The sequence below is a fragment of the Macaca mulatta genome, chromosome 11, assembly GCF_049350105.2.
Source record: "Macaca mulatta isolate MMU2019108-1 chromosome 11, T2T-MMU8v2.0, whole genome shotgun sequence".
Taxonomy (NCBI): domain Eukaryota; kingdom Metazoa; phylum Chordata; class Mammalia; order Primates; family Cercopithecidae; genus Macaca; species Macaca mulatta.
Window position 1 is genome coordinate 21,072,091 of NC_133416.1, and position 14,455 is coordinate 21,086,545.

Consider the following 14,455-nt stretch of genomic DNA (forward strand, 5'->3'; position numbering starts at 1 on the left):
ATTGGAAGGTTTTATTTTAGTGCCCTAAAATTCAATCCTAGACCTCTCCTCTTTTTCTACCTCTAGCCTCATGGCTTTAAACATTACTTACTTGTTTTTCTTTTCCAAATCTACAATTCCAGCTTGGAACTCTCATCTGAAATCCAGAGTTGTATGTACAACTGACTATCAACAACCCTAGTATAAATATAATAGGCGTCTCAGACTCAATATGCACCAAATTTCTCATGACTTCCCCTCTAAACCTACATCATTTGCCACCTTTTTCATCTCAGTAAATAGCACCTTCATTCTCTAGTTACTCAGGTTAAAACCTTAGAGTCGTTTTGACTCCTCTCCTTCCCCACAAGCTACATCCATTTTACCAGCAAATTCTGTTACTCTGCTTTCAAAATAAATCCAGAACACACCAACTTTCTCCTCCACTGCTTCCATTTTTGGTTCAAGTCACCCGCATCTCTTACTTGAATTACTGCTGCAGTTTCTTAACAGTTGTCCCTGCTTCTGTCCTTCTTTATAATCTCTTTTTAATCTAGCAGCCAGAATGTTCCTTTGAGAATAGAAGTCAGATCCTGTCATTCCTCCCTTCATATCCCTTTGGGGAAGGAGTCTCCTATAGCTTGTAACCAAAGTCAAGGTACTTGTTAATGACCTGTGAGACCCTATCAATCTGCTCTCTTGACCTCTTAACCTCATCTCCTACCACAGACTCCCTCAGTCACTCCATGCCAGCCTCAGTGCCTTCTTTGCTGTTCCTTGAATATGGCAGGCTTGTTGCTGCCCCAGGACTTTCATATCTGCTACTCCATTTACCTAGAATGCTCTTCGCAAGTTCATGGATCAATATTCTCCATGGCTCAATCTCACATGTCCTGAATGCCTGTATTTTACTGACACCTTTTCAGTAAAGTCCTATCTGATTCCCAAATGCAAAACTGCAACACTGCTCCCCTTTGTTGCCACTTTCAATCTTTCTTTTCTACTTTATTTTCTTTCCTCCCCTGTGCCACTGCTATAACCCAAGGTGTATAGAATAGGGCCAAGTATATAGTAGGTGTCAGTAAAGCCTTGATTAAATAAAAGAATATCAACTTACTTCTCATGTGAACAACTAAGAATTAGGATGTTTTCATCTTCCAAAAATCATCACAGCAAAGTTATGCATTGCATTTTCCACAGCTTCCTTTAAATGATTATTTTGTTTCTTCTGCTTAAAACAACTTTCTACTATAAATGACGTAAAAAATCCATCTATAAATTCTCAACATATTTTATTTGCTAATTTCAAGTTTTAGCTAATTGTTATTTATTTGTCAATCCTTTAGTATGTTCACATACCAAAATAATAGACTAAAATTGGGCTTGATTTTATATTAATGTTAAAATGAATTATTATGCCTAGAGTTCTGTTATGTTTAATATTAAGTTTGATGAAAAGTATTGTTTATCTTTTATTAAATCTATGAAGCTTTGCTCTGAGAGTTACTTTCCTCCTGTGAGATCCCAAGCTAAAATAAAATTGCTAAAATTCTTTCCCTTTCAAAGCATCACAATATGATTCACTCTAGCAAACAGAGACTGATGAAGTAGTGTAAGTATTTAAAAGCTTGTCCATGGCCGGGCGCGGTGGCTCACACCTGTAATCCCAGCACTTTGGGAGGCCAAGGCAGGTGGACCACGAGGTCAGGAGATCGAGACCATCCTGGCTACCACTGTGAAACCTCGTCTCTACTAAAAATACAAAAAAGTAGCTGGGCGTGGTGGCATGTGCCTGTAGTCCCAGCCGCTGGGGAGGCTGAGGCAGGAGAATGGCATGAATCCAGGAGGCAGAACTTACAGTGAGCTGAGATCGTACCACTGCACTCCAGCCTGGGCGACAGAGCAAGACTCACTCTCAAAAAACAAACAAACAAACAAACAAAAAAAAAAAAGCTTGGCCACGGTTTTTAAAAACACTATGACAAAGAAACATAAAAATCAGTTAGATTTGAAATATTTTTTAAAACCCCCTCTAGCACTTTTCCATGTATCCTTCCTTAAAATGCTGTCTTCCATTGACTTCTACAATGTCTCTCCATGCATTTTCTGCTGACTTCATGGATTTTTTTCTAGTCTGTGTAGTTTCTAGGCTGCTCTCTTCTCTCTGCTCCAGAATATTCACATTCCAGAAGGTGCTAAACATAGCCAATAGGATGAAACTCTCTTCTGATATTGAATCTACCCACACATTCTCAGGCTCTTAAAACAAGGAGCAAGAAATGTCAGGAATGATAGAAGACAACTCAAATGTGGTACCATTCAATCCTTTCATAAAACACAAGATGGGAAAAGTAGTTTTGATATGAAAATTAACATGAGAGAGAGAGAAGTAGAGTCAAACACAAGAACCCACACACACACTAAAACTGTATTACTTTTAATTTTTTATTTAAACTCTTCTTTTACATTTTTAAAGTGTCTGAGTGTAACCTGGGGTTTCTTGTTTTTAAAATACATTTTTCTGGGTGCCACTCCTAGTAATTTTGATTCTGTAAGTATAGATTGGGCTATCTGCATCTGCGCAATACAGGCATCTCTTGGTCCCATGGCTTCCTCTACCGTGTCTTTCATTTCTAGACTTGTTTTCGTCTCTCCTGCTGCAGAATATGAGCATTCCAGAAGGCTCTCTGGTGCAAATGGTTCATGGACCTCTTTGAAAAAATAACACAAGTGGCTAGTACCCGAATGTCCCAAATGGCACTCTACACACAATGTGGTGAGCTCGGTACTTGGCACCAAGTGAACTGTGGTGCCTTTGAAGTAGAACAGAGACAACACTTAGACTTGGTAAGGATAACAGTTGAGGGTTGTGAAAATAAAGCACAGACTATGACAATGTTTGACATATAAAAACATCAATGTTCTGCATATCCTTCTAAAATTAGCTTGGCTGGGTCCCCTGATAGTCTTAATTTTTTGTTGTTTTTAAAATCTCTATACTTAAAGGAAATTTGTCTTTGTTTCAACCTAGATGCACTTCAATCTAAATAAATGTCAGTTCTTAATATTAAGGATGATTTCCGAATGACAATTATCTTATCAAATGCATTTTCCTTCATCCATGAATAAAAATTGTTCTTCCAGAGTTGGCCCATTTTCACATTGATCTACCATTTCAAAGAATAAGATACAAAGCAAAGGATAGTGAAGAGTACCTGTCCAGATCTGGATAGTCTGTTGTGTTTCATGACTTTTTTTGCCAAAGAAACATTGACCCTCAAAGATTACCTATTTTTTTAATGAAATAAACCATTAATTGTTCTAAAACCTGTTATCACTGACCTCTTTCTAATAGCCAACAAACACCTTTAACCAGCCCTTCCTTTTTGAACATTTGGTTACCAGCTTTTTCATGAAACTTCGCTGGACATTGGCACCAAGCAAACCGTGTCTGCACATTCTCTAAACCATCTGGACAGCACTGTTTCTGAGGCTTCCTTGGCTCTTGTAAATTTAAGATAGATGGATGTGTAGCGGTTTAATAAATGTTGGCTTTACCTTTGCTCTTAAATGTGAAGATTTTCCAGTATTCAGGGTTTTAACTTTTGAAACTAATTTCCTAAGAAATTTTATCCAGTCTTGAAACTTCAAAGGTAATATGAATTACTACTAAATTTATATCTCTACATTCGATCTTTCTCTGACCTTCATTTACATATTTCCAACTGCCCAATATCTTGCCATCTCTTTAAACCAAACAGTTATACAATATGGTCCTCTGCTTACCAATGAAACCATCTTTCATTCTGAATTACTTATTTCTATAAATTGTTGCACCATCATCAAGTAATTCCTGATCAAAACTTCTCTATAATTAATTTTCTTTTCTTTTCTTATTTCAATACTTTTTAGGGAACGGGTGCTTTTTGGCTGCATGGAAAAGTTCCTTAGTGTTGATTTCTGAGATTTTGGTGCTCTCATCACCCAAGCAGTGTACACTGTACCCAACGTGTAGTCTTTTATTTCTCACCCACTTCCCACCCTTCCCCCTAAGTCCCTAAAGTTCATTATATCATTCTTATTCCTTTGCATCTTCATAGCTTAGCTCTCACCTATACATGAGAACATAAAATGTTTAGTTTTCCATTCCTGAGTTGCTTCACTTAGAATAATGATCTCCAGCTCCATGTAGGTTTCTGCCAGTGCCATTATTTCATTCATTTTTATGGATGAGTAGCATTCCATGGTGTGTGTGTATATATGTATACCATGGTGGTATTACTCAATGGTCACACCCAAATGTGATATATATATTTTAGGTAAATATATATATCACATTTTTTTTCACTTGTTGGTTGATGGGCATCTAGGCTGGTTCCATATTTTTGCAATTGCAAATTGTGCTGCAATAAACATACATGTGCAAGTGTCTTTCATATAATGATTTCTTTTCCTCTGGGTAGATGCCCAGTAGTGAGATTGCTGGATGAAATGGTAGTTCTACTTTTTTTCTATATTTCAATTGATTCTTTTTTTTTTTTTTTTTTGATTCGGACTCTCGCTCTGTTGCCCAGGCTGGAGTGCAGCGGCGCCATCTAGGCTCACTGCAAGCTCCTCCTCCTGGGTCCATGCCATTCTGCCTCAGCCTCCGGAAAAGCTGGGACTACAGGCGCCCACCCCCACGCCCGGCTAAATTTTTGTATTTTTAGTAGTGACGAGGTTTCACCGTGTTAGCCAGGATGGTTTCGATCTCCTGACCTCGTGATCTGCCCGCCTCCGCCTCCCAAATTGCTGGGATTACAGGCGTAAGCCACTCCTCCCAGCTTCAATTCGTTCTTTTACCCATATATATAATCATCAACAAATCCTTTTAGTTTCTTTTAGATTACTTTTATTATTCTCAAAATCCTATTCAACATTATTGATTCATCTATGGGTTACTTTGATTGGCTGCTATAATATTCCTTTCCTTGTTTTCTTCTCTTAATTCTCTCCTGCACAAAACATTCTAAGACTGCATTGTACTATATCAATAAAAAATGTTAACAGAGTCTCTGTAAATTTGAAATTTCTTAGCTTAAAACCTTATAGTACTATACAATCTAGCTATAACCTACCTCTAATCACCTCTCAACACAAAATTTGTTTTCTATCTAGATGGATCATTCATTATTAACTAAACATATACCACTCATTCTATCTGACTAGGTCATATATCTATTTACCGTCTATTTACTTTTACATCCAATGTAATCTTCTGGGCTTAGGTCAAATCACTCACCCTCCCTGAAGTTCCTGGGTCACTCCTGTTGCTAGTGACCTTTCTCTTTGGAAACTTTACTATAGATACCATCTATTTGATATTCACTGCCTTATCTCAGCCCTTCAGACTTGGATTATCTTAATTTATCCTGCAGTTTCAATTGTATTGAGAATTCGCTGAGTATAAAAAGCTATGGAAAATGTATTTTGAATACAGTGGTTAGCACAATACTATGCCCTTAACACACAGTTGTTAAATAAGCGAATGTTTGCTTAAGTGTACATCATGTGAAAAATATCCAAAATCCAGAGAAGTTTGAGCTATCTTTATAAATCAATAGCTTTTATCTGTGAATTCAGCTACCTATAATACTTGACACTAAACTAAGGATGGTCAAGTGTCAAATATTTGATCTTAACATCCGTCTCACTTAAAAATAAAGTGAATTCTTGTTGAGGGCTTTTTTTTTTAATGTTCAAAAACCCTGAACACTTTCCTTCTCTCCAGATGGCATAGCCATCAATGGATAGGTCACCACATGACTAAAATTTCATTTATTCTCTCTCTGTTCTTTTCTGACAGGCTTGTACCCTAATCTCTGCCCTTTCTCCAGATCTCCCTCGATTTTACATTCTGACCTAAAAAAGTTCTAACCTACAAAAGAAGCAATAAAGAACTTTAAAGATTGATGAACAAGTACAGACCTAAAGAGAATAGCAGAAAGCTGAAAGTGTATGTTTTATAAAATTGTTTTAAAAGAGTCATTTCATTAGAGCTATATTTTGAATATGCAAAAAATACAAAATGGATTAAATAATTTCCAGAGATTTAAAAAATTTTATTTTTATCCAGTAGTTAAAATACTTTTTATTAACAGCAAATATTAAAATGTAAATGCTGGGAGTCATGCAATTCCTGAGTTAAAACTCTAATCTAAGGCAGATAGGCCTTCATTTTGCCAAAAACATTCAAGTCCTTTTATCTCATCCCTTTAGCTTACTGAGTGGCAGAATCTTCTTTCTCCTGCTTTATGCATTCTGTTTTCCTTCAGGGGAGATTTTTGCTATCTGAGGTAGCAGTCTACCTGTACTGACCACCTATTTCAGTTATTTGTCCTTCTAAAAATTTGTAAGTGTGCATACAGAGAGATTACCTCAAAAAAATGTCACGTATCATTCAACTCATTGGAATCCTGCAAATAAACACGTGATACATTCCTTCCTTGCTGCGTGACTTATATATGAACTATAGACTCTCCGACTTTTCCAGGTTTTTTGTCTTCAGTTTCACTTGCTTTCTATGAATATCATGAAAAGCTATTTTGCCTATATAATGTATGCCAAGAACTGTCACTTTTATATACATTTCACCAAAAGAGAGGAAATTTTGTACGCATATTCACAAAATAGTAAACAGAAAATTCAGCAAGTTTAAATATTTTTCCAAGATCTCATAACTAAGGGCTGAGATCTAAAGCCTTCACAATTATGAGCCCTTATTTTTGATTCTAGATTGTATCATAGCATTAGCAGTCTATTTTTCTACTATGTACCTCTAAGCTATGCCTGTTCCTGCCAGACACTGCCCAGAAAGACTCTTCAAATGTTTGCCTGGCTCATTAAAAACAATTTCCAGCCAGAGACCTGAGCATCTTCTTCTGTATCCCTGAAATATCCTCAAGGATAGTGGCTACATTGTCCTTGGCACACCCTCTATAGTGGAGGCATTACCTAGCTAAATGAAAGAGGATAAAGAGCAAAAGACACTAGGTGTAATATGAAACCTTTGATGGGCTGATTATAATAGGCTCTAATGTATGTGCTGAGAATTAAAATTAGCTCTTCCGGTTGTGTCATGTGGCATAAGACCACCACAGCCCATCCCTCCTACTGATTACAACTATAATTTATGAAAATATATTTTTAAAACTATATAAGACACCTTAAAAATAAACAAAAGGAGGCAAATTGTGAAAGGAAATCAGAAGTTGGAGATTTACCCACATAAGGACGTTTTCTCTTTTTCTTTTTTTTTCTTTGTTAACTTATGTGCCTGTAGAGCTGTGCCCTGAGGGTGGACGCTAGTTGCAGAGAAGCAAGATGGTAGTGGCAGCTCTGACAGCAAAATCTCCAACAGAAACTGTGTTTCTGACTGAAAGAACCAAGAAACGTGGCCTGTGTTTGCCAGAGACTGTAAGAAAATCCCTGATAAAAGACAGAAGGGTATGCACTAACCCTGTGAATAAATCTACACAATTCTCAGCCTAATCCCTGAGCTGCTATTGAGCAGGACAGACTTATATGAGAACAAAAAAGCCTTTGCAAATTGAACTGAGATTTGAACACCTGAAAACAAAAGTTAGAACAGAATTTATATTCCTAATATAACTAGGTTGATTGCCGACTTAAAAACGTCAACTTTCTCCAGAAGATTAAACAGCACAGAGTTTCCACCACATAACATTAAAAATATCCACAATATAACTCAAAATTGCTTATATAATACCCAGGAAAATTTGAACAATCCTCAGTTGAAAAGACGGTAGATACACTCTGAAATGATCCAGATTTCGGAACTATTGGGCAACATTTTAAAGCAGCTATAATAACTATCCTCCATGAGGTAAGAAAAAAACACACTTGAAATTAATGAAATGTTAGGAATTATTGGCAAGAAATAAAAATGACAAAACAAATGTACATTTAAAGACTGAAAAATAAAATACCTAAAATGACAAGTCTTGCTGGATGGACTCAAGAGAAGAATGAAGATGACAGTGAACTTGAAGATAGACTCATAGAAATTATCCAAGCTAAAGAACGTAGAGGAAAAAAGAATGAAATAAAAGAGAAGAGAAGATTGGGAGTCTGCTGGAAAATATCTAAAGATCTTACATTTGTGCCTTTGGAATCCAAGAAAGACAGAAGAAAGATTGGGGCAGAAAAATATTTGAAGAATTGATAGCCAGAAACTTAGTGAAAGACATAAATTTAATTATATTTCATATTATTTAATTATATATTACACATTGTAATAAAACTGCTGAAAATCGAAGACAATCTAAAAATATCTTGCAACAGCTAGGGAAAAACAACATATGGTATATGGAGGAACAATGAAATACTGTAGTCTAGACACTATGGAAAAACAGCACAAGGTAGAAGACAGTGGAACGTCTTTAAAATGTTAGGAAAAAAGGAAAGAACTGTGAGCTTGGAATTCTGTCACCAGAGAAAGTATCCTCAGCAGCAAAGGAGAAAGAAATACATATTCCAGTAAAAAAAAAAAAAACAACAACAACAAAAAAAAAAAACGCAAAGAATTTGCCCCAAGTAGACAAACGCTACAAACAAAAAAAGCTAAAGATTTTAATCTCATTCTAGTTTTTTAAGACGGAAGCTATGGCCAATTTGAGATGTTTCATCTTTTATAACATAGGTAATTAGTGTTATAATTTTTTTCTGAGTAATGCTTTAGCTGTATCCCCAAAATTTTGGTATGGTATATTTTCATTTTCTTTCAGTTTATAATTCTTCTAATTTCTCTTCTGATTTTTTCTTTGTTTTTGGATTATTCAGACACATGCTGTTTCATTTCAAGTATTTGGAAAATTTCCAGAGATGTATCTGTTATTAATATCTAATAATTTCATTATGGTCAAAGAATACACTTTGTATGATTTTAATTTTTTAAAATATATTGAAACTTGTTTTATGTCCCAGGCATGACACATATTGGTAAATATCCCATATCCAATTGAGAAGGATATGTGTTCTCCTGTTGTTAAATGGACGGTTCTGTGAAAGTCAATTAAGTCACATTGATTATGTTGTTCAAGTCTTTTATAGCCTTACTAATTCTCTGTATACTAGTTCTATGAATTATTAAGAGAAAGGTATTAAAATCTCTCTAATTTTTAATCTGTATAATGTTGCATACACATGTAAGATTTGTCCCCTTGATTAATTAGCCCTGTCATCATTATAAAATGAATATCTTTATTTCTGGTAGTATTTTTTGCTCTCAAAAATACTTTTCCAGGTAGTTATATAGATAATTCAGCTTTCTTTTGATTACTATTAGCATGGTATAGCTTTTCTATTCTTTTATTCTTAACCTATTTGTGTCTTTACATTTAAAGTGGGTTTCTTGTACATATGACAGATAAAGAGATAAATGATTAGATGGATAGATAGATAGATAGATAGATAGATAGATAGATAGATAGATAGATAACCATACTGTAGGGTACAGCTAGTAATCTCTGGCATATAAACATATTGAACCTATACTCATCCATAACTCTTTAAATTTTCCCAAGTGCTATTGCTAAGCCACCTTTTTTTAAAATTATGAATTTGCAGAGTGAGTTTTCTACACCCAAAAGAAGAAACTGACATTCAATCTATCATTTTTAACCTTGTTGGATACAGTTAATCATTCCAGTCCCTCTTAATCCTGGTTATTTAATCCAGCATATTCACATTATTGATACATTCACTCTGAGGTTATTGACACGTTCACATCGCGTGCTTATATATTTCTTTAAACCATGATAAAACTATTTAGTGGTACAGGATAAAGATAAGTATCTAAGGTATATAGGTAGAAAATGCTTATATTTTACCTCTAAATTAATAGGTTCTTCTTTTTCAATCCATATTCTTCCTGTAGTACGAAAAATATATGAATTTAATCCAGTATTTTATATGTTCCATACAGTTTCTCAATAATCACTAACAATGGATAGTTCATCTTCTCTTATTTGTACAATTTTTTTCAGCACCTGGCAATAGAGGCTGAGGATCAGGATATTTGGAATCAGTTAAGGCAGTTCAAAACAATTTGAAAAAAAAAAAAAAGAGTTTAATTGCCGATTAGCTCATAAACAACTCATCAGCATTTGGTATTTAGTACATTCTAAAAAATAAATGAAGCTTAAAACCTTACTTCTTACATGTTATTAAAATAGAGAAATAGAAAAACTTGCCCAATTTCACAAGACATTGCAGTGACAAAATCTGGGATCTAATTAGAATTCTGTATTTTTAGAAGAAATTTAGTTTATATGTATTGAGTTAGAAAAAGAATTATATCTACTAGACTGTGACTTCTGTCCAGTTGATAACTTTGTCAAGTCAAAGATTAAATATGTATAACATGTTTTTTATATATATGTTATTTACATATATGTATATGCATATATACATATATATAACAAGATGATTATACCAGTGAGTTTACTTCTTTGAAGGCAGTAGCTATTTTGATCTCCTTTTTGTGCTCTCTTACAATCATGCAAAGTGCTAGACACATGGTGGTTAGATTTTTAAATTTATTTTAAAACAATTATTGAAAATCACCTGTTTATCATAAGATTCTTATTACTGGCTTAAATTGATGTGAAATGAAGTAGGAGACCATCCTAATTTAATTCATAAAGACCTGAAATTATTCCACTTTTATATTAACCAACACACACAGTTGGAAAGATTCTACCATTTATTTTTTATTGGATATTGACAAATTATAGTTTTGTATATACATATGGGGGACGTAAATACAAAAGTGATATTATGATTTTTTAATACAATGTGGAATGATTAAATTAAGTTAATTAACATATCACCTCAAATATTTAACTTTTTGTGATTAAAAAATTGGAAATTTGCTCTTAGTGATACTGAAATGTACAGTACTCGATTATTAGTGACATTCAGCTTGCTGTGCTATTGATCTCAAAAAAACCCCATATTTATCTTGTCTAACTAGGCTTTGTAACTTTGACTAGCATTTCCCCATTTCCCACATACCGATTTCAAATCTTTCATGTAAATGCCCAGATATGGGGTTGCTGGTTTATATGGCAATCCTGTTTTCAGTTTCTGAGGAACTTCCATACTGGTTTTAAAAATGGTCGTACTAATTTACATTCCCACTAACAGTGACAAGGGTTCCCTTTTCTCCACATTCTTGTCAATAATTGTCTTTTGCCTTTTTGATAATAGCTATTCTAACAGGTGTAAGGTGATATCGCCTTCTGATTTTAATGCATCTGCCTAATAATTAGTGATGTTGAGCATTTTTTTCATGTATCTGTTAGTCATTCATACGTCTTCTTTGGATGTATGTCTACCTGGGTTTCTGGACCCACTTCTTAATTGAATTGTTTTCTTTCTATAGAGTTGAATTCCTCATATAATTTGGATATTAATTCCTTATCAGACATATGGCTTGCAAATATTTTTTCCATTCTATAGCTTGTCTCTTTGCATTGTTTATTGTTTCTTTTGCACAGCATTTGTTGTAATCTTATTTGTCTATCTTTGCATTTGTTGTCTGTGCTTTGGGATCAAATCTAAAAAATCATTGCCCAGACCAATGTCATGTAGATTTATCTTTGACATTTATTCTCATAGTTTTACAGTTTAAAGTCTTATATTTAAGTCTTTAATTCATTTTGAGTTGATTTTTATGTGTGGTGTGAGATAAGGGTTCAATTTTATTCTTTTGCATATGAATACCCAGTTTTTCCAACACCATTAATTAAAGAGGCTGTCCTTTTCTCATTGTATATTATTGTCACTCTTGTTGATCAATTGACCGTACATGTGGGGGTTCCTGGGCTCTCTAATCTGTTCCATTGGGCTGATATGTTTATTTGTATGCCAGTACTAGCTGTTTAATTACTATCATTTTGTTGTATAGTTTGAAATTGGGTAGTGTGATGCCTCAGGGTTTGTTGTTTTTGCTCATGATGGCCTTGGCTATTTGGAGTTTTTTGTGGTTCTGTATGAATTTTAGGATTCCTTTTTTTCTATATGTATGAGAAATGAATTTGGAATTCTGATAGGGTTTGCACTGAATCTGTAGATCACTTTTGGGAAATATGGACATTTTAAGAATATTAAGTATTCCAGTCCATGAATACAGGCTATCTTTCCATGTATTTGTGTTTTCTTCCATTTTTTTCCATTAACGTTTCATATTTTTCAGTGTACAGGTCTTTTGCCTCCTTTGTTAAATTTGTTCCTAAATATTTATTGTAGCTATTGCAAATGGAATTATTCTCTTGATATCCTTTTTGGAAAGTTCATTGTTAGTCTAGAGAATTGCTACTGATCTTTGTATGTTGATTTTGTATCCTGCAACTTCGCTGAATTCATTTATCAGTTCTAACAGTTTTTTGGTGGTGTCTTTTGAGTTTTCTGTATATAAAATCATGCAATCTGCAAACAAAGATGATTTAGCTTCTTCTTTTCCAGTTTGGATGACTTTTATTTCTTTCTCCTTTGTAATTGCTCAGGATAGAAAATCTAGTGCTATATTGAATAGAAGTGGTTGGAATAGGCATCCTTGTCCTGTTCTAGATCTTAGAGGAAAAGTTTTCAAGTTTTCTCCGTTGAGTATGATGTTAGCTATGGGTTTGTCATATATGGCCTTAATTGTGCTGAGATGCATTCTTTCCATGCCAAATTTCTTGAAAGTTTTTATCATAAAAGAATGTTGAATTTAATTAAATGCTTCTTTTTTCTAGTGAGATGATTACATGATTTTCGTCCTTCATTCTGTTAATGCAATGTATCACATTAACTGATTTGCATATGTCAAATCATCCCTGCATCTCAGGAATAAATCCCACTTGCTCATGGTCAATGATCCTTTAAATGTGTTGCTGAATTTGATTTGCTAGCATTTTGTTGAGGATTTTCATGTCTATGAATATGTTTGTGAAGACTGTTGGCCTGTAGTTTTCTTTTCTTGTGATCTTCTTGTCTCCCTATATTTTAAGAATAATGCTGGTCTTATAAAAGGAGTATTTCTTCCTCTTCAGTAATTTTTGGCAAAGTTTGTGGCAAATTGGTATTATTTCTTCATTAAATATTTGATAGAATACAGCAGTGAAGGCATCAGGTCCTGGGCTTTTTTTTGAGGAGAGACTTTTTATTACTGCTTCAATCTCTTCTCTCATTAATGATCTATTCAGATTTTCTATTTCTTCATGATTCAGTCTTCATAAATATATGTGTCTAAGAATTAATCCATTTCTTTTATATTATCCAGTGTTTTGGCATACAATTGTCTATAATAGTCTCTTATGATCTTTTGTATTCTTTTGGTGCCAGTTGTAATAGCACTTATTTAATTTCTGATTTTAATTTGAGTCCTCTTTTTTTCTCCTGCTTAGTTTAACTACAAGTTTGTTGATTTTGTTTATCTTTTTAAAAGTCAAACTCTGAGTTTTGTTGATCTTTGTATTTTTTTTTTGTATTCTCATTTATTTCTGCTCTGTTCTTCATTATTTCTTTTCTTCTGCTAACATTGGGCTTAGTTTGTTCTGCTTTTTCTATTTCCTTTAAGCATAACATTAAGTTGTTTATTTGCAAGTTTTGTTCTTATTTGATATCGACATTTATTGTTACAAACTTTCTTTTTAAACCTGTTTTTGCTATATCTCACGTTTTGTTATGTTTTCTTTTTTCCTTGTCTCAAGGTATTTTTTAATTACCCTTTTAATTTCTTCATTGACCCATTGGCCATTCAGGGGCATGTTGTTTACTTTCTATTTATTTGTTAATTTTCTAAAATTCCTCCTGTTATTGATTTCTACTCACATATTATTGTGGTTAGAAAAGGTACTTGCTGTGATTTCAATCTTCCTAATTTTTCTAAGGCTTTTATTATGGCTTAACATATGATCTATCCTGAACAATATTCTGTGTGTGCTTAACAGAAAACTTTATTATGTTGCTATGGGATGAAATGTTCCAGATACGTCCGTTGTGTCCTTTTGGTCTAAAGTGTTGTTCAAATTCAGTGTTTCCTTATTAATTTTCTGTATGGATGATCTGTCCACTATTGAAAGTGATATATTGACGTTCCCTACTGTTATTGTATTGAAAGCAATCTATCCCTTCAGATCCCTTAATATTTGCTTTATACATATAGCTCCTTCACTGTTGGGAGCATATATTTTAAAATTGCTATGTCCTCTTGGTGAATTGACCCTTTTACCATTATACAATGTCTTTCTTTGTCTCTTTTTGTAGATTTTTTTATTTAAAGTTTATTTTGTCTGATATAATTATTGCTACCCTTGCTCTTTTTTGGTTTCAGTTTTCACAGACTTGTTTTTCATCCCTTCACTTTTAGTCTGTGTGTCCTTAAAAGTGAAGTGAACTTCTTGTAGGCAGCATATAGTTGAATCTTGCA

The 14,455-nt window shown here is 33.9% G+C and overlaps 1 protein-coding gene across 9 annotated transcripts in view; it reads left to right on the forward strand.

The window, feature by feature from the left end:
* Window positions 1-14,455, forward strand: part of PIK3C2G (phosphatidylinositol-4-phosphate 3-kinase catalytic subunit type 2 gamma) — a 423,460-nt gene that overhangs the window by 383,031 nt on the left and 25,974 nt on the right. Inside the window, exon 32 of one of the 9 annotated variants that reach the window (XM_077953130.1) lies at window positions 2,617-2,743. The exons of the other annotated variants lie outside the window; for them this stretch is intronic. Coding sequence (XP_077809256.1) covers window positions 2,617-2,649 — 33 coding nt within the window. The 3' untranslated portion in view covers window positions 2,650-2,743. Of the gene's footprint in view, window positions 1-2,616; window positions 2,744-14,455 lie in introns of those variants that run through there. 9 annotated transcript variants of the gene reach the window in all.